At 39.3% G+C, this 25,246-nt stretch overlaps 1 protein-coding gene across 1 annotated transcript in view; it reads right to left on the bottom strand.

The window, feature by feature from the left end:
* The window catches only part of LOC128694106 (macrophage mannose receptor 1-like), a 148,496-nt gene that overhangs the window by 103,923 nt on the left and 19,327 nt on the right, over positions 1-25,246 (bottom strand). Inside the window, exons 5-6 of the mRNA XM_070093818.1 lie at positions 9,311-9,417; positions 2,620-2,693 (exon numbers count right to left, since the gene is read on the bottom strand). Of these exons, the coding sequence (XP_069949919.1) occupies positions 2,620-2,693; positions 9,311-9,417 (181 nt within the window). The remainder of the gene's footprint in view (positions 1-2,619; positions 2,694-9,310; positions 9,418-25,246) is intronic.

The raw sequence follows: 25,246 nt of genomic DNA, 5'->3' as shown, positions 1-25,246 counted from the left end.
GTTTCCTGAATAAAGATTCCCATATGCTGCATAAGTGTCTCAATCTTCAACTTGTAGTGGCCAGGCTTAGGCTTGGTTACAAGTACTGACTGATGTAGTGGCCAGGCTTAGGCTTGGTTTCAAGTACTGACTGATGTTGTAGTGGCCAGACTTAGGCTTGGTTACAAGTACTGACTGATGTTGTAGTGGCCAGGCTTAGGCTTGGTTTCAAGTACTGACTGATGTTGTAGTGGCCAGGCTTAGGCTTGGTTACAAGTACTGACTGATGTTGTAGTGGCCAGACTTAGGCTTGGTTACAAGTACTGACTGATGATGTAGTAGCCAGGCTTAGGCTTGGTTACAAGTACTGACTGATGTTGTAGTGGCCAGGCTTAGGCTTGGTTACAAGTACTGACTGATGTTGTAGTGGCCAGGCTTAGGCTTGGTTACAAGTACTGACTGATGATGTAGTGGCCAGGCTTAGGCTTGGTTACAAGTACTGACTGATGTTGTAGTGGCCAGACTTAGGCTTGGTTACAAGTACTGACTGATGTTGTAGTGGCCAGACTTAGGCTTGGTAACAAGTACTGACTGATGTTGTAGTGGCCAGGCTTAGGCTTGGTTACAAGTACTGACTGATGTTGTAGTGGCCAGACTTAGGCTTGGTTACAAGTACTGACTGATGTTGTAGTAGCCAGGCTTAGGCTTGGTTACAAGTACTGACTGATGTTGTAGTGGCCAGGCTTAGGCTTGGTTACAAGTACTGACTGATGTTGTAGTGGCCAGGCTTAGGCTTGGTTACAAGTACTGACTGATGTTGTAGTGGCCAGGCTTAGGCTTGGTTTCAAGTACTGACTGATGTTGTAGTGGCCAGACTTAGGCTTGGTTACAAGTACTGACTGATGTAGTGGCCAGACTTAGGCTTGGTTACAAGTACTGACTGATGTTGTAGTAGCCAGGCTTAGGCTTGGTTACAAGTACTGACTGATGTTGTAGTGGCCAGGCTTAGGCTTGGTTACAAGTACTGACTGATGTTGTAGTGGCCAGGCTTAGGCTTGGTTACAAGTACTGACTGATGATGTAGTGGCCAGGCTTAGGCTTGGTTACAAGTACTGACTGATGTTGTAGTGGCCAGACTTAGGCTTGGTTACAAGTACTGACTGATGTTGTAGTGGCCAGACTTAGGCTTGGTAACAAGTACTGACTGATGTTGTAGTGGCCAGGCTTAGGCTTGGTTTCAAGTACTGACTGATGTTGTAGTGGCCAGACTTAGGCTTGGTTACAAGTACTGACTGATGTAGTGGCCAGACTTAGGCTTGGTTACAAGTACTGACTGATGTTGTAGTGGCCAGGCTTAGGCTTGGTTACAAGTACTTCTGGCAGTTTGGGAGACACACAGATGATGATCAAACTAAATGTAAATTATGTGACCAGACATATGGTCACTGTCTTGAACACTATGTGCTTAATTGTCCACTTATTGAGGAATACAGAGACAGACAGTATAATAACCTATGTGACATGTCAAGATATCTTATTAATGAAAATAAGATACCAGATATACTAAGCAAATTTCCTAAATTTGCTTGTAACAGATAAGTGAACTATAGGTATGTAGATAGAAATCCGTATGTATTCCTGTTAACCCTTTTGGGATCTAGTTCCTGGGCCTTTTGTGTATCCATATGCTCTCGCGCTACCATCCACAGGATGGATATGGGGTGCACAATAAACTAGCCACTTCGGTGGCAAAATCTAAAAAAAATCTAGCAAGGTGGACTGGAAACTCAAATGGAAGACTAACTGGAACCAGTAACGGGACCTACTATGTCAGAGAGAGTATCCCACCCACTGAACCTATCACTAGCAGAGTGGGTAGTGCCTCCCACCCACTGAACCTATCACTAGCAGAGTGGGTAGTGCCTCCCACCCACTGAACCTATCACTAGCAGAGTGGGTAGTGCCTCCCACCCACTGAACCTATCACTAGCAGAGTGGGTAGTGCCTCCCACCCACTGAACCTATCACTAGCAGAGTGGGTAGTGCCTCCCACCCACTGAACCTATCACTAGCAGAGTGGGTAGTGCCGCCCACCCACTGAACCTACTACTAGCAGAGTGGGTAGTGCCTTCCACCCACTGAACCTACTACTAGCAGAGTGGGTAGTGCCTTCCACCCACTGAACCTACTACTAGCAGAGTGGGTAGTGCCTCCCACCCACTGAACCTATCACTAGCAGAGTGGGTAGTGCCTCCCACCCACTGAACCTACCGCTAGTAGAGTAGGTGGTGCCGCCCACCCACTGAACCTACTACTAGCAGAGTGGGTAGTGCCTCCCACCCACTGAACCTACCGCTAGTAGAGTAGGTGGTGCCGCCCACCCACTGAACCTACTACTAGCAGAGTGGGTAGTGCCTCCCACCCACTGAACCTACCGCTAGTAGAGTAGGTGGTGCCGCCCACCCACTGAACCTACTACTAGCAAAGTGGGTAGTTCCTCCCACCCACTGAACCTACCGCTAGTAGAGTAGGTGGTGCCGCCCACCCACTGAACCTACTACTAGCAGAGTGGGTAGTGCCGCCCACCCACTGAACCTACCACCAACAGAGTGAGTGATGCCTCCCACCCACTGAACTTACCTTTGGGAGAATGGGTGGTGCCGCCCACCCACAAAAGCCGGTCGACATCCTTGTTTTCTGCCAGACCAACCAACCTGTTTAAAAAATAATTCTATATACTATATATATATATATATATATATATATATATATATATATATATATATATATATATATATATATATATATATATATATATATATATATATATATATATATATATGTCGTGCCGAATAGGCAGAACTTGCTATCTTGGCTTAAATAGCAACGCTCATCTTGCCATATAGGACAAGTGAAAATTTGTGTATGCAATAATTTCGCCAAAATCATTCTGAACCTAACGAAAAAAATATATTTCACTGTGTTTGTTTAGTATTAAATTATTGTAAAGAAATCTAAAATATATTTAGTTGGGTTAGGCTAAAATAAATTATTCTTGTGTAAAATAAGGTTAGGTAAGTTTTCTAAGTTCCTTTTGGTGCAAATTTATAATTTTTTACATTAACATTATTGAAAAAAATATATCTTTAAACGTATAAGAGAAAATTTTAGAAAGGACTTAATTTTAAATGAGTTCTTGCTAATTGACCAGTTTTACATATTCGGCACGACATACATACATATTATATATATATATATATATATATATATATATATATATATATATATATATATATATAACACATCGGTCGTCTCCCACCAAGGCAGGGTGGTCCACCAAGGCAGGGTGGTCCACCAAGGCAGGGTGGCCACCAAGGCAGGGTGGTCCACCAAGGCAGGGTGGCCACCAAGGCAGGGTGGCCCACCAAGGCAGGGTGGCCCGAAAAAGAAAAACTTTCACCATCATTCACTCCATCACTGTCTTGCCAGAAGGGTGCTTTACACTACAGTTTTTAAACTGCAACATTAACACCCCTCCTTCAGAGTGCAGGCACTGTACTTCCCATCTCCAGGACTCAAGTCCGGCCTGCCGGTTTCCCTGAACCCCTTCATAAATGTTACCTTGCTTACACTCTAACAGCACGTCAGGCCCTAAAATTCACTTGTCTCCATTCGCTCCTTAGGCAGGAGAAAGGTAACCAAATAAAAAGAAAAAAGAATAGGTAAGGAGAAGAGGTAGGGAGAGGAAAGATCAAGTTAAGTCACGAGTGTTCTGAAGTTGGGAACATTTAACAATGTAATGGGAGAGGAAGGCATCAACAGAGATAAACCCAGGATTAAAATTCATACAAGTTGTTTATAACATGACAGAAAAGAATATTATTGGTGTCGGCAAGTTTAACACCTCTTTTGTGCTCCTCGAGTCTGTCAGGAAGAGAACGAGGAGTTTCTCCAAAGTATTGAAGAGGACTATAGGAGAATGAGAGAGAGTAGGCACCAGGAGCATCAGTTGCAGAGGAAGAGGTACAAACTTGATTACTGCGAAGTGAGTTAGTTTGGCAGAATGTAAGTTTGATGTCTAAGGAACGAAGAGAGAGTTTTGAGATTAGAAAGACTGGAAAATTGGACAGTCAGAGAACAAGAAATTTCACAGGAGTAGAGAGCTTGGGAGAGAAGAAAGTCCGTTTAGGAGGCAAGACGGCAGACTTTATGAAATGGGAAAGGTAGTTGACACGAGAGAATGATCACGAAGAGTGGAAATTTCTGATTCAATGAACCAAGAGTCACAAATGAACAGAACACGGAGACAGAGATATAAGGACCCTTTCCTTGACAGAGCAAACATGGTAAGAAAAGTAGTGAATAAACATGACACTGTTATAAGCCTGCGAGAAACGGAGAGAGAAAAGCCTGTAGTCGAGTAGTGGACATGAACATCAAGGAAAGGGAACAGAGTTAGAGTCCCATTCAGAAACAGAATTGTTAAGGGAAACGAGAAATGGCTGGAAGAGACGAGTCATGGGGCCAAAGATCAAAGATATCTACATAACGGAGCCAGAGTGAAGGACGTACACCACGATAACGGAGCCAGAGTGAAGGACGTACACCACGATAACGGAGCCAGAGTGAAGGACGTACACCACGATAACGGAGCCAGAGTGAAGGACGTACACCACGATAACGGAGCCAGAGTGAAGGACGTACACCACGATAACGGAGCCAGAGTGAAGGACGTACACCACGATAACGGAGCCAGAGAGAAGGACGTACACCACGATAACGGAGCCAGAGAGAAGGACGTACACCACGATAACGGAGCCAGAGAGAAGGACGTACACCACGATAACGGAGCCAGAGTGAAGGACGTACACCACGATAACGGAGCCAGAGTGACGGACGTACACCACGATAACGGAGCCAGAGTGACGGACGTACACCACGATAACGGAGCCAGAGTGACGGACGTACACCATGTTAAGTGATCCTTAAAAATATTGGAGAATCATCAGCATAACCCTTGGTTAGTAAGATTAAACTATGATTATTAAACTACGGTACGGGGGTGGGGCCTGGTCACAAACCAGGCCGCGGGGGCGTTGACCCCCGGAACTCTCTCCAGGTAAACTCCAGACCGTCGCGTTAGCCACTGGACCAGCTGGCTACAATAAGATTCACCCAGCTAGGTATTATTTATACACCATAGGAAGGTTAGCAGGTGCCACCACTGTGACCACAAATGCAAGTTTTCACAGATGAATTTGTGGTCACAGTGGCACCTGTGCTGACCTCTCTATGGTGTATAACTATACCTAGTTGGATGAATATTATTGTCAGCTGGCCCAGTGGTTTACACACTGCCCTGGAGTTTTCCACTCACTTGCCGCGAGTTCAAGCCCCACCCGTAACATAATTCGTTTGCAATCGTGTCATTACGATCTCATAAGTTACAATTACCATCACCAACAATAATTAACCTTATTTGTAGATGAATGGTTCAGGGAACCGACACGTTGATAAATTAGACACATGTGCAACTCTTGGGTATCTTTATTTAGGAAACGTTTCGCCACACTGTGGCTTCATCAGTCCATACACATGCAACTAATGTGACATTTTATTGTGGCAACGTTTCGCTCCCCAGGAGCTTTATCAAGCCATTACAAACAATACATGGACATAAATTAGACACATATGCAACTCTTGGGTATCTTTATTGAGGAAACGTTTCGCCACACAGTGGCTTCATCAGTCCATACAAAGGAGAATCTAATGTGTCACAAATGTGACACCACCTATGACTGCTGCACCTCTCCTACCAACGGTTTATAAGCTCCTTCTCCGCACGTATACCGTATTCTATTCAAGATTGATGGACTGAACACATCGACTCAAGGTTGAGGGACTGATTACCTCATTCTCCTCCTGTTCTTCAAGATTCTCCTTTGTATGGACTGATGAAGCCACTGTGTGGCGAAACGTTTCCTCAATAAAGATACCCAAGAGTTGCACATGTGTCTAATTTATCAACATGTCGGTTCTCTGAACCATTCATCTACAAATACATGGACACAGAGGGTATATAAAGGCTCAGAGTGAGGTGCAATACTAGTGAGGTACCATTTAGATGTTCACTAGTGGTAGTAGTAGTAGTAGTAGTAGTAGTAGTAGTGGTAGTAACAATTAGTAGTGGTAGAGCAATTAATTCGTACATGAGTAAAAGGATATAAAAGCTATTACTTGGGTAACATAAAAATAGGTTGGACAAATATAAACTGGAATGAGGCAGCTTGTTTCAGTGTTCACTCTCTGTGCTTTGTGTAGTATAACAGGAGAGACTATGTGATGGCAGGGTTTACTGTTTTCAGGAGGATTCTTGCTAAGACTTCGGAGATGGTGAAGCTGCCGTTGTTTTGTTTAATTGTATTCGAAACAGCGATTAGTGCTGATTCGAGGCACTTGCGTCAGGGTATAGTGTAAACTCCTGCATTGACTGGTTCGTGGTGCTTGGATTTTGTGGAGGCTGTGACAAGATTTACGTAGGTGAAACAGCAAGAAACCTCGACACCCGCCTCAATGAACACATTTACGCATGTAGGAACGATAACTTGAACAACGCCTGTGTACAACACCGAAATTCCACCAATCATCTCATGAAATTCAGAGACGCACAATTAGTGATCAAAGAAACTAATTTCCGCACACGCAAGTGCCTTGAATCAGCACTGATCGCTGTTTCGAATACAATTAAACAAAACAACGGCAGCTTCACCATCTCCGAAGTCTTAGCAAGAATCCCAACATCTGCGTTTTTACTTCTTCTAGTGACCTACGTCTCACCTCCTGGCGCTATATAAGGCTCCATCCTGTCACTTCAACTCCATATTGTTTCAGACTATGGAACGATGCTCTTCTCCAGACTGAGGGACTGACCACCTCAAAACTTTAAGGGTGATGGACTGATTACATCGTCTTCAAGTATCTTCTGCTTCTATCAACTTTTCTGTACTCGACTGAAGAAAGTTAAGACACATGTGCAACATCTGGATATCTTTATTGTAGACGTTTCGCCATCCAGTGGCTTTATCAATACAGATTCTAGGACATAATAGGAAGACAGTAGAACTATATACAAAAGATGAGGTAATCAGTCCCTCGGTCTTGGAGTTAGTGTTCACAGCATCGTGGTGGAGGAGAATCTGGAGCAAAGACAAGAAGACTGGCGGTTATATAGGCGTCAGTGGAAGGGACGGGCAGCAGACGAGGGCAAAGTCACTGGTAGGCGGGATTCCCCAGTGGAAGTAGGTCCTTCCCAAAGAGATGGGTTAGTTGCAGCAGCCGTGAAGAAGGTCTTGTAGATGTCCTCTGAACCAAGATTACATGATGTTGCAGTGTCTGACAAGTTGTGCAAGTGGTAGGCGGGATTCCCCAGTTGCACAACTTGTCAGACACTGCAACATCATGTAATCTTGGTTCAGAGGACATCTACAAGACCTTCTTCACGGCTGCTGCAACTAACCCATCTCTTTGGGAAGGACCTACTTCCACTGGGGAATCCCGCCTACCAGTGACTTTGCCCTCGTCTGCTGCCCGTCCCTATCCACTGACGCCTATATAACCGCCAGTCTTCTTGACTTTGCTCCAGATTCTCCTCCACCACGATGCTGTGAACACTAACTGCAAGGCCGAGGGACTGATTACCTCATCTTTTGTATATAGTTCTACTGTCTTCCTATTATGTCCTAGAATCTGTATTGATAAAGCCACTGGATGGCGAAACGTCTACAATAAAGATATCCAGATGTTGCACATGTGTCTTAACTTTCATATTGTCGGTATTTTATACCTTTCTTACTCGACTGAAGAAGCCTACTGTGTAGGCGAAACGTTTCGAAATAAAGATACCTAACTGTTGCATATGTTGAAGATTGAGACACTTATGCAGCATATGGGAATCTTTATTCAGGAAACGTTTCGCCACACAGTGGCTTCATCAGTCCAATACAAAGAGGAAGGCGTAAGGAGAGGAGGAGTTTGAGGTAACCAGTCCCTCAGCCTGGAGTCGATGTGTTCAGTGCATCAATCTTGTAGAATGTACAGCATAGGACCGTAGACGTGGCTTATATAGTGTACTCAGGTGAGGTGAAGCAGGCGGAGGCGGGATCATAGTGGTACCATCCACTAGTCGAAGTAGGTCTTCGTCCAAAGGTTGAACAAGTGTTGAAGAATTCTTTGTATCAAGATCCCATGATGCTGCAGTGTCTGACAGTTGTGATGAATGGTTTGAAAAACCGACAAGTTGAAGATTGAGACACTTATGCAGCACTTATGTTGCATATGTGTCTTACCTAACAAGAATCCTCCTGAAAACAGTAAACCCTGCCATCACAGTCTCTCCTGTTATACTACACAAGGCACATTACAGAGAGTGAACACTGAAACAAGCTGCCTCTTTCCAGTCTATATTTGTCCAACCTATTTTTATGTTACCCATGTTATCCTTTTACTCATGTACGAATTAATTGCTCTACCTTATTGTATTACTTTTCTCACTACTACTACTACTATTACTACTACTACCACTAGTGAACATCTAAATGGTACCTCACTAGTATTGCACCTCACTCAAAGCCTTTATATACCCTCTGTGTCCATGTATTGTTTGTAATGGCTTGATAAAGCTCATGGAGAGCGAAACGTTGCCACAATAAAATGTCACATTAGTTGCACTTGCGTCCTTTTACTTTACATATTGTCGGTAATTCTACCAACTTTATTACAGTCCATACACAGGAGAAGCTTGAAGAACAGGAGGAGAATGAGGTAATCAGTCCCTCAACCTTGAGTCGATGTGGTCAGTCCATCAATCTTGAGTAGAATACGGCATACGTGCGGAGAAGTAGCTTATATACCGTAGGCAGGAGAGGTGCAGCAGTGTTCAATGTTGAAGTAGGTCGTGCCCAAGAATTAGGCAAGCGAAGAATTCCCAAGTATTAAGATCCCAAGAAGTTGTAGTGTCTGACAGGATTGTAGATGAATGGTTCAGAGAACCGACATGTTGATAAATTAGACACATGTGCAACTCTTGGGTATCTTTATTGAGGAAACGTTTCGCCACACAGTGGCTTCATCAGTCCATACACAGGAGAAGCTTGATTGATGGACTGACCACATCGACTCAAGGTTGAGGGACTGATTACCTCATTCTCCTCCTATTCTTCAAGCTTCTCCTGTGTATGGACTGATGAAGCCAATGTGTGGCGAAACGTTTCCTCAATCAATAATTAACCTTAAAACGAAAAGTTCACATGTTAGAAAGAAGGTTTGAACTTACTCGTGAACAAATTTCTCCTTATTAACGGTGGCTACATCAGCCAGGTGACCATTCTGGGAGGCGCATGACAGGACAGCAGTTGACCACGGTACTGCTCTGTTGAACACCTGTCAGTGAACACCTGTGATTACTGGGAATACATGAGAGCAGCGTTACTTCACACTGAACACCTGTCACTGAACACCTGTCACTGAACACCTGTCACTGAACACCTGCATCAGTGGGAGAGTGGCAGCGTTACTATCACAGTGTTACTATCATAGTGAGAGTGTTACTATCATAGTGAGACGGTGTTATTATCATAGTGAGATGGTGTTACTATCATAGTGAGACGGTGTTACTATCATAGTGAGATGGTGTTACTATCATAGTGTTACTATCATAGTGAGAGTGTTACTATCATAGTGTTACTATCATAGTGAGAGTGTTACTATCATAGTGAGATGGTGTTACTATCATAGTGTTACTATCATAGTGAGAGTGTTACTATCATAGTGTTACCATCATAGTGAGACGGTGTTACTATCATAGTGTTACTATCATAGTGAGACGGTGTTACTATCATAGTGTTACTATCATAGTGTTACTATCATAGTGAGATGGTGTTACTATCATAGTGAGATGGTGTTACTATCATAGTGAGATGGTGTTACTATCATAGTGAGATGGTGTTACTATCATAGTGAGATGGTGTTACTATCATAGTGAGATGGTGTTACTATCATAGTGAGATGGTGTTACTATCATAGTGAGATGGTGTTACTATCATAGTGAGATGGTGTTACTATCATAGTGAGATGGTATTACTATCATAGTGAGATGGTATTACTATCATAGTGAGAGTGTTACTATCATAGTGAGACGGTGTTACTATCATAGTGAGACGGTGTTACTATCATAGTGAGACGGTGTTACTATCATAGTGAGAGTGTTACTATCACAGTGAGTGTTACTATCATAGTGAGTGTTACTATCACAGTGTTACTATCATAGTGAGTGTTACTATCACAGTGAGTGTTACTATCATAGTGAGTGTTACTATCACAGTGAGTGTTACTATCACAGTGAGTGTTACTATCATAGTGAGTGTTACTATCACAGTGAGTGTTACTATCACAGTGAGTGTTACTATCATAGTGAGTGTTACTATCATAGTGAGTGTTACTATCATAGTGTTACTGTCATAGTGAGTGTTACTATCATAGTGAGTGTTACTATCATAGAGAGAGTTACTATCACAGTGTTACTATCATAGTGTTACTATCACAGTGATACTATCACAGTGAGTGTTACTATCATAGTGTTACTGTCATAGTGAGTGTTACTATCAGTGTGAGTGTTACTATCATAGTGTTACTGTCATAGTGAGTGTTACTATCATAGTGAGTGTTACTATCATAGTGTTACTATCATAGTGTTACTATCATAGTGTTACTATCACAGTGTTACTATCATAGTGTTACTATCATAGTGTTACTATCATAGTGAGTGTTACTATCATAGTGAGTGTTACTATCATAGTGAGTGTTACTATCACAGTGTTACTATCATAGTGTTACTATCACAGTGTTACTATCACAGTGAGTGTTACTATCAGAGTGTTACTGTCATAGTGAGTGTTACTATCACAGTGTTACTATCATAGTGAGTGTTACTATCATAGTGTTACTATCACAGTGAGTGTTACTATCATAGTGTTACTATCACAGTGAGTGTTACTATCATAGTGTTACTATCATAGTGTTACTATCATAGTGAGTGTTACTATCATAGTGTTACTATCATAGTGAGTGTTACTATCATAGTGAGTGTTACTATCATAGTGAGTGTTACTATCACAGTGTTACTATCATAGTGTTACTATCACAGTGAGTGTTACTATCATAGTGAGTGTTACTATCATAGTGTTACTATCATAGTGAGTGTTACTATCATAGTGTTACTATCATAGTGTTACTATCATAGTGTTACTATCATAGTGAGTGTTACTATCATAGTGTTACTATCATAGTGTTACTATCATAGTGTTACTATCATAGTGAGTGTTACTATCATAGTGTTACTATCATAGTGAGTGTTACTATCACAGTGAGTGTTACTATCATAGTGTTACTATCATAGTGAGTGTTACTATCATAGTGAGTGTTACTATCATAGTGAGCGTTACTATCATAGTGTTACTATCATAGTGAGTGTTACTATCATAGTGAGTGTTACTATCATAGTGTTACTATCATTGTGAGTGTTACTATCACAGTGTTACTATCATAGTGTTACTATCATAGTGTTACTATCATAGTGTTACTACAATAGTGAGTGTTACTACCATAGTGAGTGTTACTATCATAGTGAGTGTTACTATCATAGTGAGTGTTACTATCACAGTGTTACTATCATAGTGTTACTATCATAGTGTTACTATCATAGTGAGTGTTACTATCATAGTGTTACTATCATAGTGTTACTATCATAGTGTTACTATCATAGTGAGTGTTACTATCATAGTGTTACTATCATAGTGAGTGTTACTATCACAGTGTTACTATCATAGTGTTACTATCATAGTGTTACTATCATAGTGAGTGTTACTATCACAGTGTTACTATCATAGTGTTACTATCATAGTGTTACTACCATAGTGAGTGTTACTATCATAGTGAGTGTTACTATCATAGTGAGTGTTACTATCACAGTGTTACTATCATAGTGTTACTATCATAGTGTTACTATCATAGTGAGTGTTACTATCATAGTGTTACTATCATAGTGTTACTATCATAGTGTTACTATCATAGTGTTACTATCATAGTGAGTGTTACTATCATAGTGTTACTATCATAGTGAGTGTTACTATCACAGTGTTACTATCATAGTGAGTGTTACTACCATAGTGAGTGTTACTATCATAGTGAGTGTTACTATCATAGTGAGTGTTACTATCATAGTGTTACTATCATTGTGAGTGTTACTATCATAGTATTACTATCATAGTGAGTGTTACTATCATAGTGTTACTATCATTGTGAGTGTTACTATCATAGTGTTACTATCATAGTGTTACTATCATTGTGAGTGTTACTATCATAGTATTACTATCATAGTGAGTGTTACTATCATAGTGTTACTATCATTGTGAGTGTTACTATCATAGTGAGTGTTACTATCATAGTGTTACTATCATAGTGTTACTATCATTGTGAGTGTTACTATCATAGTGTTACTATCATAGTGTTACTATCATTGTGAGTGTTACTATCATAGTATTACTATCATAGTGAGTGTTACTATCATAGTGTTACTATCATTGTGAGTGTTACTATCATAGTATTACTACCATAGTGAGTGTTACTATCATAGTGTTACTATCATAGTGAGTGTTACTATCATAGTGAGTGTTACTATCATAGTGAGTGTTACTATCATAGTGTTACTATCATAGTGAGTGTTACTATCATAGTATTACTACCATAGTGAGTGTTACTATCATAGTGTTACTATCATAGTGTTACTACAATAGTGAGTGTTACTACCATAGTGAGTGTTACTATCATAGTGTTACTATCATAGTGAGTGTTGCTATCATAGTGAGTGTTACTATCATAGTGAGTGTTACTATCATAGTGTTACTATCATAGTGAGTGTTACTATCATAGTGAGTGTTACTATCATAGTGTTACTATCATAGTGAGTGTTACTATCATAGTGAGTGTTACTATCATAGTTTTACTATCATAGTGAGTGTTACTATCATAGTGAGTGTTACTATCATAGTGTTACTATCATAGTGTTACTATCATAGTGAGTGTTACTATCATAGTGTTACTATCATAGTGAGTGTTACTATCATAGTGAGTGTTACTATCATAGTGTTACTATCATAGTGTTACTATCATAGTGAGTGTTACTATCATAGTGAGTGTTACTATCATAGTTTTACTATCATAGTGAGTGTTACTATCATAGTGAGTGTTACTATCATAGTGAGTGTTACTATCATAGTGAGTGTTACTATCATAGTGAGTGTTACTATCATAGTGTTACTATCATAGTGTTACTATCATAGTGAGTGTTGCTATCATAGTGAGTGTTACTATCATAGTGTTACTACCATAGTGAGCGTTACTATCATAGTGTTACTATCATAGTGAGTGTTACTATCATAGTGAGCGTTACTATCATAGTGTTACTATCATAGTGAGTGTTACTATCATAGTGAGCGTTACTATCATAGTGTTACTATCATAGTGAGTGTTACTATCACAGTGTTACTATCATAGTGAGTGTTACTATCATAGTGTTACTATCACAGTGAGTGTTACTATCATAGTGTTACTATCACAGTGAGTGTTACTATCATAGTGTGACTATCATAGTGTTACTATCATAGTAAGTGTTACTATCATAGTGTTACTATCATAGTGAGTGTTACTATCATAGTGTTACTATCATAGTGTTACTATCACAGTGAGTGTTACTATCATAGTGAGCGTTACTATCATAGTGTTACTATCATAGTGTTACTATCACAGTGAGTGTTACTATCATAGCGAGTGTTACTATCATAGTGTTACTATCATAGTGAGTGTTACTATCATAGTGAGTGTTACTATCACAGTGAGTGTTACTATCATAGTGTTACTATCATAGTGAGTGTTACTATCATAGTGTTACTATCACAGTGAGTGTTACTATCATAGTGTTACTATCATAGTGTTACTATCATAGTGAGTGTTACTATCATAGTGTTACTATCATAGTGAGTTACTATCATAGTAACACTATGATAGTAACACTATGATAGTAACACTATGGTAGTAACACTCACTATGATAGTAACACTATGATAGTAACATTCACTATGATAGTAACACTATGATAGTAACACTATCATAGTGAATGTTACTATCATAGTGTTACTATCACAGTGAGTGTTACTATCATAGTGTTACTATCACAGTGAGTGTTACTATCATAGTGTTACTATCATAGTGTTACTATCATAGTGAGTGTTACTATCATAGTGAGTGTTACTACCATAGTGAGTGTTACTACCATAGTGAGTGTTACTACCATAGTGTTACTATCATAGTGAGTGTTACTACCATAGTGAGTGTTACTACCATAGTGTTACTATCATAGTGAGTGTTACTACCATAGTGAGTGTTACTACCATAGTGTTACTATCATAGTGAGTGTTACTACCATAGTGAGTGTTACTACCATAGTGTTACTATCATAGTGAGTGTTACTACCATAGTGAGTGTTACTACCATAGTGTTACTATCATAGTGAGTGTTACTACCATAGTGTTACTATCATAGTGAGTGTTACTACCATAGTGTTACTATCATAGTGAGTGTTACTATCATAGTGTTACTACCATAGTGTTACTACCATAGTGAGTGTTACTACCATAGTGTTACTATCATAGTGAGTGTTACTACCATAGTGTTACTATCATAGTGAGTGTTACTATCATAGTGAGTGTTATCATAGTGAGTGTTACTATCATAGTGAGTGTTACTATCATAGTGTTACTATCATAGTGTTACTATCATAGTGAGTGTTACTATCATAGTGAGTGTTACTATCATAGTGTTACTATCATAGTGAGTGTTACTATCATAGTGAGTGTTACTATCATAGTGAGTGTTACTATCATAGTGAGTGTTACTACCATAGTGAGTGTTACTATCATAGTGTTACTATCATAGTGAGTTACTATCATAGTGAGTGTTACTATCATAGTGTTACTATCATAGTGAGTTACTATCATAGTGAGTGTTACTATCATAGTGTTACTATCATAGTGAGTGTTACTATCATAGTGAGTGTTACTATCATAGTGAGTGTTACTATCATAGTGAGTGTTACTATCATAGTGTTACTATCATAGTGAGTGTTACTATCATAGTGAGTGTTACTATCATAGTGAGTGTTACTATCATAGAGTTACTATCATAGTGTTACTATCATAGTGAGTGTTACTATCATAGTGTTACTATCATAGTGAGTGTTACTATCATAGTGAGTGTTACTATCATAGTGAGTGTTACTATCATAGTGTTACTATCATAGTGAGTGTTACTATCATAGTGAGTGTTACTATCATAGTGAGTGTTACTATCATAGTGTTACTATCATAGTGTTACTATCATAGTGAGTGTTACTATCATAGTGAGTGTTACTATCATAGTGTTACTATCATAGTGAGTGTTACTATCATAGTGAGTGTTACTATCATAGTGAGTGTTACTATCATAGTGTTACTATCATAGTGTTACTATCATAGTGAGTGTTACTATCAGTGTTACTACCATAGTGAGTGTTACTATCATAGTGTTACTATCATAGTGAGTTACTATCATAGTGAGTGTTACTATCATAGTGTTACTATCATAGTGAGTTACTATCATAGTGAGTGTTACTATCATAGTGTTACTATCATAGTGAGTGTTACTATCATAGTGAGTGTTACTATCATAGTGAGTGTTACTATCATAGTGTTACTATCATAGTGAGTGTTACTATCATAGTGAGTGTTACTATCATAGTGAGTGTTACTATCATAGTGTTACTATCATAGTGTTACTATCATAGTGTTACTATCATAGTGAGTGTTACTATCATAGTGAGCGTTACTATCATAGTGTTACTATCATAGTGTTACTATCATAGTGAGTGTTACTATCATAGTGAGCGTTACTATCATAGTGTTACTATCATAGTGAGTGTTACTATCATAGTGAATGTTACTATCATAGTGAGTGTTACTATCATAGTGTTACTATCATTGTGAGTGTTACTATCATAGTGAGTGTTACTATCATAGTGTTACTATCACAGTGAGTGTTACAATCATAGTGAGTGTTACTATCATAGTGTTACTATCATAGTGAGTGTTACTATCATAGTGTTACTATCATAGTGTTACTATCATAGTGAGTGTTACTATCATAGTGAATGTTACTATCATAGTGAGTGTTACTATCATAGTGTTACTATCATAGTGAATGTTACTATCATAGTGAGTGTTACTATCATAGTGTTACTATCATTGTGAGTGTTACTATCATAGTGAGTGTTACTATCACAGTGTTACTATCATAGTGAGTGTTACTATCATAGTGAGTGTTACTATCATAGTGTTACTATCACAGTGTTACTATCATAGTGAGTGTTACTATCATAGTGAGTGTTACTATCACAGTGTTACTATCACAGTGAGTGTTACAATCATAGTGAGTGTTACTATCATAGTGAGTGTTACTATCAGTGTTACTATCACAGTGTTACTATCATAGTGAGTGTTACTATCATAGTGAGTGTTACTATCATAGTGTTAGTATCATAGTTAGTGTTACAATCATAGTGTTACTATCATAGTGTTACTATCATAGTGTTACTATCATAGTGAGTGTTACTATCATAGTGTTACTATCATAGTGAGTGTTACTATCATAGTGAGTGTTACTATCATAGTGTTACTATCATAGTGTTACAATCATAGTGTTACTATCATAGTGTTACTATCATAGTGTTACTATCATAGTGTTACTATCATAGTGTTACTATCATAGTGTTACTATCATAGTGAGTGTTACTATCATAGTGTTACTATCATAGTGAGTGTTACTATCATAGTGAGTGTTACTATCATAGTGAGTGTTACTATCATAGTGTTACTATCATAGTGAGTGTTACTATCATAGTGTTACTATCATAGTGTTACTATCATAGTGTTACTACCATAGTGAGTGTTACTATCATAGTGAGTGTTACTATCATAGTGAGTGTTACTATCATAGTGTTACTATCATAGTGAGTGTTACTATCATAGTGTTACTATCATAGTGAGTGTTACTATCATAGTGTTACTATCATAGTGAGTGTTACTATCATAGTGTTACTATCATAGTGAGTGTTACTATCATAGTGAGTGTTACTATCATAGTGAGTGTTACTATCATAGTGTTACTATCATAGTGAGTGTTACTATCATAGTGAGTGTTACTATCATAGTGTTACTATCATAGTTTTACTATCATAGTGAGTGTTACTATCATAGTGAGTGTTACTATCATAGTGAGTGTTACTATCATAGTGAGTGTTACTATCATAGTGTTAGTATCATAGTGTTACTATCATAGTGAGTGTTACTATCATAGTGAGTGTTACTATCATAGTATTACTATCATAGTGAGTGTTACTATCATAGTGTTACTATCATAGTGAGTGTTACTATCATAGTGTTACTATCATAGTGAGTGTTACTATCATAGTGAGTGTTACTATCATAGTGTTACTATCATAGTGAGTGTTACTATCATAGTGAGTGTTACTATCATAGTGTTACTATCATAGTGAGTGTTACTATCATAGTGTTACTATCATAGTGAGTGTTACTATCATAGTGTTACTATCATAGTGAGTGTTACTACCATAGTGAGTGTTACTATCATAGTATTACTATCATAGTGAGTGTTACTATCATAGTGAGTGTTACTATCATAGTGTTACTATCATAGTGAGTGTTACTATCATAGTGAGTGTTACTATCATAGTGAGTGTTACTATCATAGTGTTACTATCATAGTGAGTGTTACTATCATAGTGTTACTATCATAGTGTTACTATCATAGTGAGTGTTACTATCATAGTGTTACTATCATAGTGTTACTATCATAGAGAGTGTTACTATCATAGTGTTACTATCATAGTGAGTGTTACTATCATAGTGTTACTATCATAGTGAGTGTTACTATCATAGTGAGTGTTACTATCATAGTGTTACTACCATAGTGAGTGTTACTACCATAGTGAGTGTTACTATCATAGTGAGTGTTACTACCATAGTGTTACTATCATAGTGAGTGTTACTATCATAGTGAGTGTTACTATCATAGTGTTACTATCATAGTGAGTGTTACTATCATAGTGAGTGTTACTATCATAGTGTTACTATCATAGTGAGTGTTACTACCATAGTGAGTGTTACTACCATAGTGAGTGTTACTATCATAGTGTTACTATCATAGTGAGTGTTACTATCATAGTGAGTGTTACTATCATAGTGTTACTATCATAGTGAGTGTTACTATCATAGTGTTACTATCATAGTGAGTGTTACTATCATAGTTTTACTATCATAGTGAGTGTTACTATCATAGTGAGTGTTACTATCATAGTGAGTGTTACTATCATAGTGAGTGTTACTATCATAGTGAGTGTTACTATCATAGTTTTACTATCATAGTGAGTGTTACTATCATAGTGAGTGTTACTATCATAGTGTTACTATCATAGTGAGTGTTACTATCATAGTGAGTGTTACTATCATAGTGAGTGTTACTATCATAGTGTTACTATCATAGTGAGTGTTACTATCATAGTGAGTGTTACTATCATAGTTTTACTATCATAGTGAGTGTTACTATCATAGTGAGTGTTACTACCATAGTGAGTGTTACTACCATAGTGAGTGTTACTATCATAGTTTTACTATCATAGTGAGTGTTACTATCATAGTGAGTGTTACTATCATAGTTTTACTATCATAGTGAGTGTTACTATCATAGTGAGTGTTACTATCATAGTGAGTGTTACTATCATAGTGAGTGTTACTATCATAGTGTTACTATCATAGTGTTACTACCATAGTGAGTGTTACTATCATAGTGAGTGTTACTATCATAGTGAGTGTTACTATCATAGTGAGTGTTACTATCATAGTGTTACTATCATAGTGAGTGTTACTACCATAGTGAGTGTTACTACCATAGTGAGTGTTACTATCATAGTGAGTGTTACTATCATAGTTTTACTATCATAGTGAGTGTTACTATCATAGTGAGTGTTACTATCATAGTGTTACTATCATAGTGTTACTACCATAGTGAGTGTTACTATCATAGTGAGTGTTACTATCATAGTGAGTGTTACTATCATAGTGTTACTATCATAGTGTTACTATCATAGTGAGTGTTACTATCATAGTGTTACTATCATAGTGTTACTATCATAGTGAGTGTTACTATCATAGTGAGTGTTACTATCATAGTGAGTGTTACTATCATAGTGAGTGTTACTATCATAGTGAGTGTTACTATCATAGTGTTACTATCATAGTGAGTGTTACTATCATAGTGAGTGTTACTATCATAGTGAGTGTTACTATCATAGTGTTACTATCATAGTGTTACTATCATAGTGAGTGTTACTATCATAGTGTTACTATCATAGTTAGTGTTACTATCATAGTGAGTGTTCCTATCATAGTGAGTGTTGCTATCATAGTGTTACTATCATAGTGTTACTATCATAGTGAGCGTTACTATCATAGTGTTACTATCATAGTGAGTGTTACTATCATAGTGTTACTATCATAGTTAGTGTTACTATCATAGTGAGTGTTACTATCATAGTGAGCGTTACTATCATAGTGTTACTATCATAGTGTTACTATCATAGTGAGTGTTACTATCATAGTGAGCGTTACTATCATAGTGAGTGTTGCTATCATAGTGTTACTATCATAGTGTTACTATCATAGTGAGTGTTGCTATCATAGTGTTACTATCATAGTGTTACTATCATAGTGAGCGTTACTATCATAGTGTTACTATCATAGTGAGTGTTGCTATCATAGTGTTACTATCATAGTGTTACTATCATAGTGAGCGTTACTATCATAGTGTTACTATCATAGTGAGTGTTGCTATCATAGTGTTACTATCATAGTGTTACTATCATAGTGAGCGTTACTATCATAGTGTTACTATCATAGTGAGTGTTACTATCATAGTGTTACTATCATTGTGAGTGTTACTATCATAGTGTTACTATCATAGTGAGTGTTACTATCATAGTGAGCGTTACTATCATAGTGTTACTATCATAGTGAGTGTTACTATCATAGTGAGCGTTACTATCATAGTGTTACTATCATAGTGAGTGTTACTATCATAGTGTTACTATCATTGTGAGTGTTGCTATCATAGTGAGTGTTACTATCATAGTGAGTGTTACTATCATAGTGTTACTATCATAGTGAGTGTTACTATCAGAGTGAGTTACTATCATAGTGAGTGTTACTATCATAGTGTTACTATCATAGTGAGTGTTACTATCATAGTGTTACTATCATAGTGAGTGTTACTATCATAGTGTTACTATCATTGTGAGTGTTACTATCACAGTGTTACTATCATAGTGAGTGTTACTATCATAGTGTTACTATCATAGTGAGTGTTACTACCATAGTGAGTGTTACTATCATAGTGAGTGTTACTATCATAGTGTTACTATCATAGTGAGTGTTACTATCATAGTGTTACTATCATAGTGAGTGTTACTATCATAGTGAGTGTTACTATCATAGTGTTACTATCATAGTGAGTGTTACTATCATAGTGAGTGTTACTATCATAGTGAGCGTTACTATCATAGTGTTACTATCATAGTGAGCGTTACTATCATAGTGAGTGTTACTATCATAGTGTTACTATCATAGTGTTACTATCATAGTGAGTGTTACTATCATAGTGAGTGTTACTATCATAGTGAGTGTTACTATCATAGTGTTACTATCATAGTGTTACTATCATAGTGAGTGTTACTATCATAGTGTTACTATCATAGTGAGTGTTACTATCATAGTGTTACTATCATAGTGTTACTATCATAGTGAGTGTTACTATCATAGTGAGTGTTACTATCATAGTGTTACTATCACAGTGTTACTATCATAGTGAGTTACTATCATAGTGAGTGTTACTATCATAGTGTTAGTATCATAGTGAGTGTTACTATCACAGTGTTACTATCATAGTGAGCGTTACTATCATAGTGTTACTATCATAGTGTTACTATCATAGTGAGTGTTACTATCATAGTGTTACTATCATAGTGAGTGTTACTATCATAGTGTTACTATCATAGTGAGTGTTACTATCACAGTGTTACTATCATAGTGAGTGTTACTATCATAGTGTTACTATCATAGTGAGTGTTACTATCATAGTGAGTTACTATCATAGTGAGTGTTACTATCATAGTGAGTGTTACTATCATAGTGTTACTATCATAGTGAGTGTTACTATCATAGTGTTACTATCATAGTGAGTGTTACTATCATAGTGTTACTATCATAGTGAGTGTTACTATCATAGTGAGTGTTACTATCATAGTGAGTGTTACTATCATAGTGTTACTATCATAGTGAGTGTTACTATCATAGTGTTACTATCATAGTGAGTGTTACTATCATAGTGTTACTATCATAGTGAGTGTTACTATCATAGTGAGTGTTACTATCATAGTGAGTGTTACTATCATAGTGTTACTATCATAGTGAGTGTTACTATCATAGTGAGTGTTACTATCATAGTGAGTGTTACTATCATAGTGAGTGTTACTATCATAGTGAGTGTTACTATCATAGTGAGTGTTACTATCATAGTGAGTGTTACTATCATAGTGTTACTATCACAGTGAGTGTTACTATCATAGTGTTACTATCAGTGTTACTATCATAGTGAGTGTTACTATCATAGTGTTACTATCATAGTGAGTGTTACTATCATAGTGTTACTATCATAGTGAGTGTTACTATCATAGTGTTACTATCATAGTGAGTGTTACTATCATAGTGTTACTATCAGTGTTACTATCATAGTGAGTGTTACTATCATAGTGTTACTATCATAGTGAGTGTTACTATCATAGTGAGTGTTACTATCATAGTGAGTGTTACTATCATAGTGTTACTATCATAGTGAGTGTTACTATCATAGTGTTACTATCATAGTGAGTGTTACTATCATAGTGTTACTATCATAGTGTTACTATCATAGTGTTACTATCATAGTGAGTGTTACTATCATAGTGTTACTATCATAGTGAGTGTTACTATCATAGTGTTACTATCATAGTGTTACTATCATAGTGAGTGTTACTATCATAGTGTTACTATCATAGTGAGTGTTACTATCATAGTGTTACTATCATAGTGTTACTATCATAGTGAGTGTTACTATCACAGTGTTACTATCATAGTGTTACTATCATAGTGTTACTATCATAGTGAGTGTTACTATCACAGTGTTACTATCATAGTGAGTGTTACTATCATAGTGTTACTATCATAGTGTTACTATCATAGTGAGTGTTACTATCACAGTGTTACTATCATAGTGAGTGTTACTATCATAGTGTTACTATCATAGTGAGTGTTACTATCATAGTGTTACTATCATAGTGTTACTATCATAGTGTTACTATCATAGTGAGTGTTACTATCATAGTGTTACTATCATAGTGTTACTATCATAGTGAGTGTTACTATCATAGTGTTACTATCATAGTGTTACTATCATAGTGTTACTATCATAGTGTTACTATCATAGTGTTACTATCATAGTGTTACTATCATAGTGAGTGTTACTATCATAGTGTTACTATCATAGTGAGTGTTACTATCATAGTGTTACTATCATAGTGTTACTATCATAGTGAGTGTTACTATCATAGTGTTACTATCATAGTGTTACTATCATAGTGTTACTATCATAGTGTTACTATCATAGTGTTACTATCATAGTGTTACTATCATAGTGAGTGTTACTATCACAGTGAGGCAGTGTTATCCACCCAGGGTAACCCTGGAGGAGTGTTATCCACCCAGGGTAACCCTGGAGGAGTGTTATCCACCCCGGGTAACCCTGGAGGAGTGTTATCCACCCCGGGTAACCCTGGAGGAGTGTTATCCACCCAGGGTAACCCTGGAGGAGTGTTATCCACCCCGGGTAACCCTGGAGGAGTGTTATCCACCCAGGGTAACCCTGGAGGAGTGTTATCCACCCAGGGTAACCCTGGAGGAGTGTTATCCACCCAGGGTAACCCTGGAGGAGTGTTATCCACCCAGGGTAACCCTGGAGGAGTGTTATCCACCCCGGGTAACCCTGGAGGAGTGTTATCCACCCCGGGTAACCCTGGAGGAGTGTTATCCACCCCGGGTAACCCTGGAGGAGTGTTATCCACCCAGGGTAACCCTGGAGGAGTGTTATCCACCCCGGGTAACCCTGGAGGAGTGTTATCCACCCCGGGTAACCCTGGAGGAGTGTTATCCACCCCGGGTATCCCTGGAGGAGTGTTATCCACCCCGGGTAACCCTGGAGGAGTGTTATCCACCCAGGGTAACCCTGGAGGAGTGTTATCCACCCCGGGTAACCCTGGAGGAGTGTTATCCACCCCGGGTAACCCTGGAGGAGTGTTATCCACCCCGGGTAACCCTGGAGGAGTGTTATCCACCCCGGGTAACCCTGGAGGAGTGTTATCCACCCAGGGTAACCCTGGAGGAGTGTTATCCACCCCGGGTAACCCTGGAGGAGTGTTATCCACCCCGGGTCACCCTGGAGGAGTGTTATCCACCCCGGGTAACCCTGGAGGAGTGTTATCCACCCCGGGTAACCCTGGAGGAGTGTTATCCACCCCGGGTAACCCTGGAGGAGTGTTATCCACCCCGGGTAACCCTGGAGGAGTGTTATCCACCCCGGGTAACCCTGGAGGAGTGTTATCCACCCCGGGTAACCCTGGAGGAGTGTTATCCACCCCGGGTAACCCTGGAGGAGTGTTATCCACCCCGGGTAACCCTGGAGGAGTGTTATCCACCCCGGGTAACCCTGGAGGAGTGTTATCCACCCAGGGTAACCCTGGAGGAGTGTTATCCACCCCGGGTAACCCTGGAGGAGTGTTATCCACCCCGGGTAACCCTGGAGGAGTGTTATCCACCCCGGGTAACCCTGGAGGAGTGTTATCCACCCCGGGTAACCCTGGAGGAGTGTTATCCACCCAGGGTAACCCTGGAGGAGTGTTATCCACCCCGGGTAACCCTGGAGGAGTGTTATCCACCCCGGGTAACCCTGGAGGAGTGTTATCCACCCCGGGTAACCCTGGAGGAGTGTTATCCACCCAGGGTAACCCTGGAGGAGTGTTATCCACCCCGGGTAACCCTGGAGGAGTGTTATCCACCCAGGGTAACCCTGGAGGAGTGTTATCCACCCCGGGTAACCCTGGAGGAGTGTTATCCACCCCGGGTAACCCTGGAGGAGTGTTATCCACCCAGGGTAACCCTGGAGGAGTGTTATCCACCCCGGGTCACCCTGGAGGAGTGTTATCCACCCCGGGTCACCCTGGAGGAGTGTTATCCACCCCGGGTAACCCTGGAGGAGTGTTATCCACCCCGGGTAACCCTGGAGGAGTGTTATCCACCCCGGGTAACCCTGGAGGAGTGTTATCCACCCCGGGTAACCCTGGAGGAGTGTTATCCACCCCGGGTAACCCTGGAGGAGTGTTATCCACCCCGGGTAACCCTGGAGGAGTGTTATCCACCCAGGGTAACCCTGGAGGAGTGTTATCCACCCCGGGTAACCCTGGAGGAGTGTTATCCACCTCGGGTAACCCTGGAGGAGTGTTATCCACCCCGGGTAACCCTGGAGGAGTGTTATCCACCCCGGGTAACCCTGGAGGAGTGTTATCCACCCCGGGTAACCCTGGAGGAGTGTTATCCACCCCGGGTAACCCTGGAGGAGTGTTATCCACCCCGGGTAACCCTGGAGGAGTGTTATCCACCCCGGGTAACCCTGGAGGAGTGTTATCCACCCCGGGTCACCCTGGAGGAGTGTTATCCACCCCGGGTCACCCTGGAGGAGTGTTATCCACCCAGGGTAACCCTGGAGGAGTGTTATCCACCCCGGGTAACCCTGGAGGAGTGTTATCCACCCCGGGTAACCCTGGAGGAGTGTTATCCACCCCGGGTAACCCTGGAGGAGTGTTATCCACCCCGGGTAACCCTGGAGGAGTGTTATCCACCCAGGGTAACCCTGGAGGAGTGTTATCCACCCCGGGTAACCCTGGAGGAGTGTTATCCACCCAGGG

Source organism: Cherax quadricarinatus, chromosome 43 (genome assembly GCF_038502225.1).
Source record: "Cherax quadricarinatus isolate ZL_2023a chromosome 43, ASM3850222v1, whole genome shotgun sequence".
Lineage (NCBI taxonomy): Eukaryota > Metazoa > Arthropoda > Malacostraca > Decapoda > Parastacidae > Cherax > Cherax quadricarinatus.
The sequence above is the reverse complement of the archived record's forward strand: the minus strand, read 5'-3'. Positions and strand labels throughout refer to the sequence as shown.